Below are 2493 nucleotides of genomic sequence, written 5' to 3'. Positions count from 1 at the left end.
GTACAGTCACTAGGACAGCAATGACTGCCTTCCTGCGCGGAGCCCCCAGGGCAGGATCAGATCCATTAACCGTCTTTGAAATACCAATGCCAGACAGGGGCAGCAGCAGAAGGACCTCAGATCTCATGGAAAAGACATGGCTACGTGGACTCAGAGTTCCCAGCTGGGTGGGAGTCCAGCCGGTATAGGGGCCTGGGTGACCCTACCCCAAAGGCAGAGTGAAGGGCTGTGCTCCGGAAGCTGAAAAATCGAAGACCCACTGAAGGCGGCATTCAGCTGGGCGGGACTGAGTTGCACGAAGTCCAGGCACAGACCCAGTGCAGGTGTGGGCAGGGAGGTGCAGGAGTCCTGGGCCATGCTTCTTTCCATTACAGCTTGAAAGAGTACGAGAAGCAGATAGCTAAGGAGAACTGAGTCAAGAAAGTCCTGGGGGCAGTTTTAGGTAAGGGGCCCATGAGAAGCCACCTCCACACGGAGGTTTCCACAGGAGCTGTGCTCCACAGACCCATGTGTCCTGGGACAGAGTCTGGGGGCTGGGAGGGGACACCAGCCACAAGTCAAGGAAACCAGCCACCCAGCAAAGCTGCACCCCCGGGTGGTGCCCACACCAGGGTCATCTCAGGCCTGGCGTTCACCAGCAGGGCGGGGAGGGCTGCTCCGGCCTCAGTTCACAATTCATTGTCTGCTGAAGGGGAGGAGCTTGCCAAGGGCGCGCTGGACCTCCGTGTTCCGCAGCGTGTAGATGAGCGGGTTCAGGGTGGGACTCAGCGCCGTGTACAGCACCCCCGCCACTTTGCTCCTCTCCGGGCTGTAGCTGGAGGCCGGACTGATGTAGGCGCAGAACACAGCCATGTAGTACACGGAAACAGCGATAAGGTGGGAGGAGCAGGTGGAGAAGGCGCGGCGCTTGCCCTCTGCTGAGCGGATGCGCAGGGTGCTGGCCACGATGCAGCCACAGGATACTAGGATGAGCAGGAAGTTGGTGAAGCCGTAGAAGCCGTCAGCCAGGACTGTCATGATGCTGTTCACTCGCGTGGGGCTGCAGGAGAGCAGCAGCAGGGGCGGGATCTCGCAGAAGAAGTGCGTGATGACGCGAGGGCCGCAGAAGGTTAGCCGCGCCCAGGCCCGTGTGTATGGAGGCGTTCAGGGCGCAGATGCTCCACACACCATCGGTCACCGCCACGCATACCCGCGGGCTCATGATGGCGCTGTAGTGCAGGGGACGGCAGATGGCCATGTGGCGATCGAAGGCCATGACCGAAAGCAGAAGCAGCTCCGAGGATGCCGACCAGACGAGAAGAAATAGCTGAGCCATGCAGCCCGTGTAAGAAATGGTATTTTCTTGTGAGGCCAGGCCCACCAGCACCTTGGGCAGGATCGCGGAGGTGCAGACGACATCCAAGGTGGCCAGATTGAACAAGAAGTACATGGGGCTGTGGAGACCCGTGCTGTAGCCCACCACGCCGACGATCAGGGTGTTGCCCGTGAGAGCCACAGCGTAGAGCGCCAGGAAGCAGCCGAGCAGTGGCACCCGCAGCGCAGGGTGCTCCAAGAACCCCTGCAGCACAAACTCAGTCACCAGCGTCTGGTTAGACTTCGAGGTTCTGCCAGGCTCCGTGGCGCATGAGGGCTGGCCGGCCCTCTGGAAAACCTGCAGTTCTCTAATAATGGGTTACATGACGGTCACTTCAGATCATGCGTTCACGGGTGACCAGAAAGGGAAGGGGCGAATTTATTTTCCCAATGACAGCCGATTTATCTCCTTATCCTTCACCTTCCGTGCCTAGGCAAACATCTCATCAGCTGCCCTTACTTTTCCGTTCATTGGCCACGGTGAGAAACTTTTGTCCTCTAAGTTTGTGTTCAGGCCCCTGCTCTCCTCCCCCCACCCCCCATACACAGGTATGGCCAGTGGACCCCTCATACAGAAGCCTGCTGTTCTCCTGCCATCTGCCCTCAGGACAGGACTGCCCCACCCTGAGGCTTCTGCTGCTCTGCAGCCTTCTGTCTCTGGGCTGAGCTGTTTCACACTCTGAGGGGGCTTCTTGCAGTGGCTCCCCTCACAGCCCTAAGATCCACACCCTCAATAGCTGCTGCTTCTCTTCCACTGTGGGGCAGGGTGCTTCCTCTAGTCCCCCTTCAGTGTGCATGGAGTCTTTTCTAGCCCTGTGCCCACTGTGGCCCACCACTCCCACCCCATGGCTGAAGCTGCCCCCACTTTGACATCTCTCAGATCCATCCTTCTGGGAGATCACTCCCAAAGCCCAGATCTGGGAACCGTAAGTCCCTCTGTGGTTTCTGCCTTGATGAGCTACAGACCTTTCCAACTCAATGTGCCCATGCCTGAACTCAGCACCATCCCCCAAAGTGCTCCTCATATTTTTTCCTCGTTGCATGTTGACCCAGCCACCCACAGTCCTGTTTGACAGAGATTTGCCCCTCTGGCTCATTGCCACACTGGGATCTCCTGGCCAACGAGCTGAAGCAGCCACT

General features: G+C 58.6%; 1 protein-coding gene across 1 annotated transcript; it reads right to left on the bottom strand.

Moving 5' to 3' along the window:
- Nucleotides 1-675: 675 nt before the first annotated feature.
- LOC100655423 (olfactory receptor 13A1-like) lies at nt 676-2150 on the bottom strand. Its single transcript, XM_010602586.2, is given in 3 exon segments — nt 676-1120; nt 1122-1661; nt 2065-2150. Coding segments are annotated over 3 exon segments (1071 nt in total).
- Nucleotides 2151-2493: the final 343 nt, after the last annotated feature.

The sequence above is a fragment of the Loxodonta africana genome, chromosome 16 (assembly GCF_030014295.1).
Source record: "Loxodonta africana isolate mLoxAfr1 chromosome 16, mLoxAfr1.hap2, whole genome shotgun sequence".
NCBI lineage: Eukaryota > Metazoa > Chordata > Mammalia > Proboscidea > Elephantidae > Loxodonta > Loxodonta africana.
This window is presented reverse-complemented; position numbering and strand designations above follow the sequence as displayed.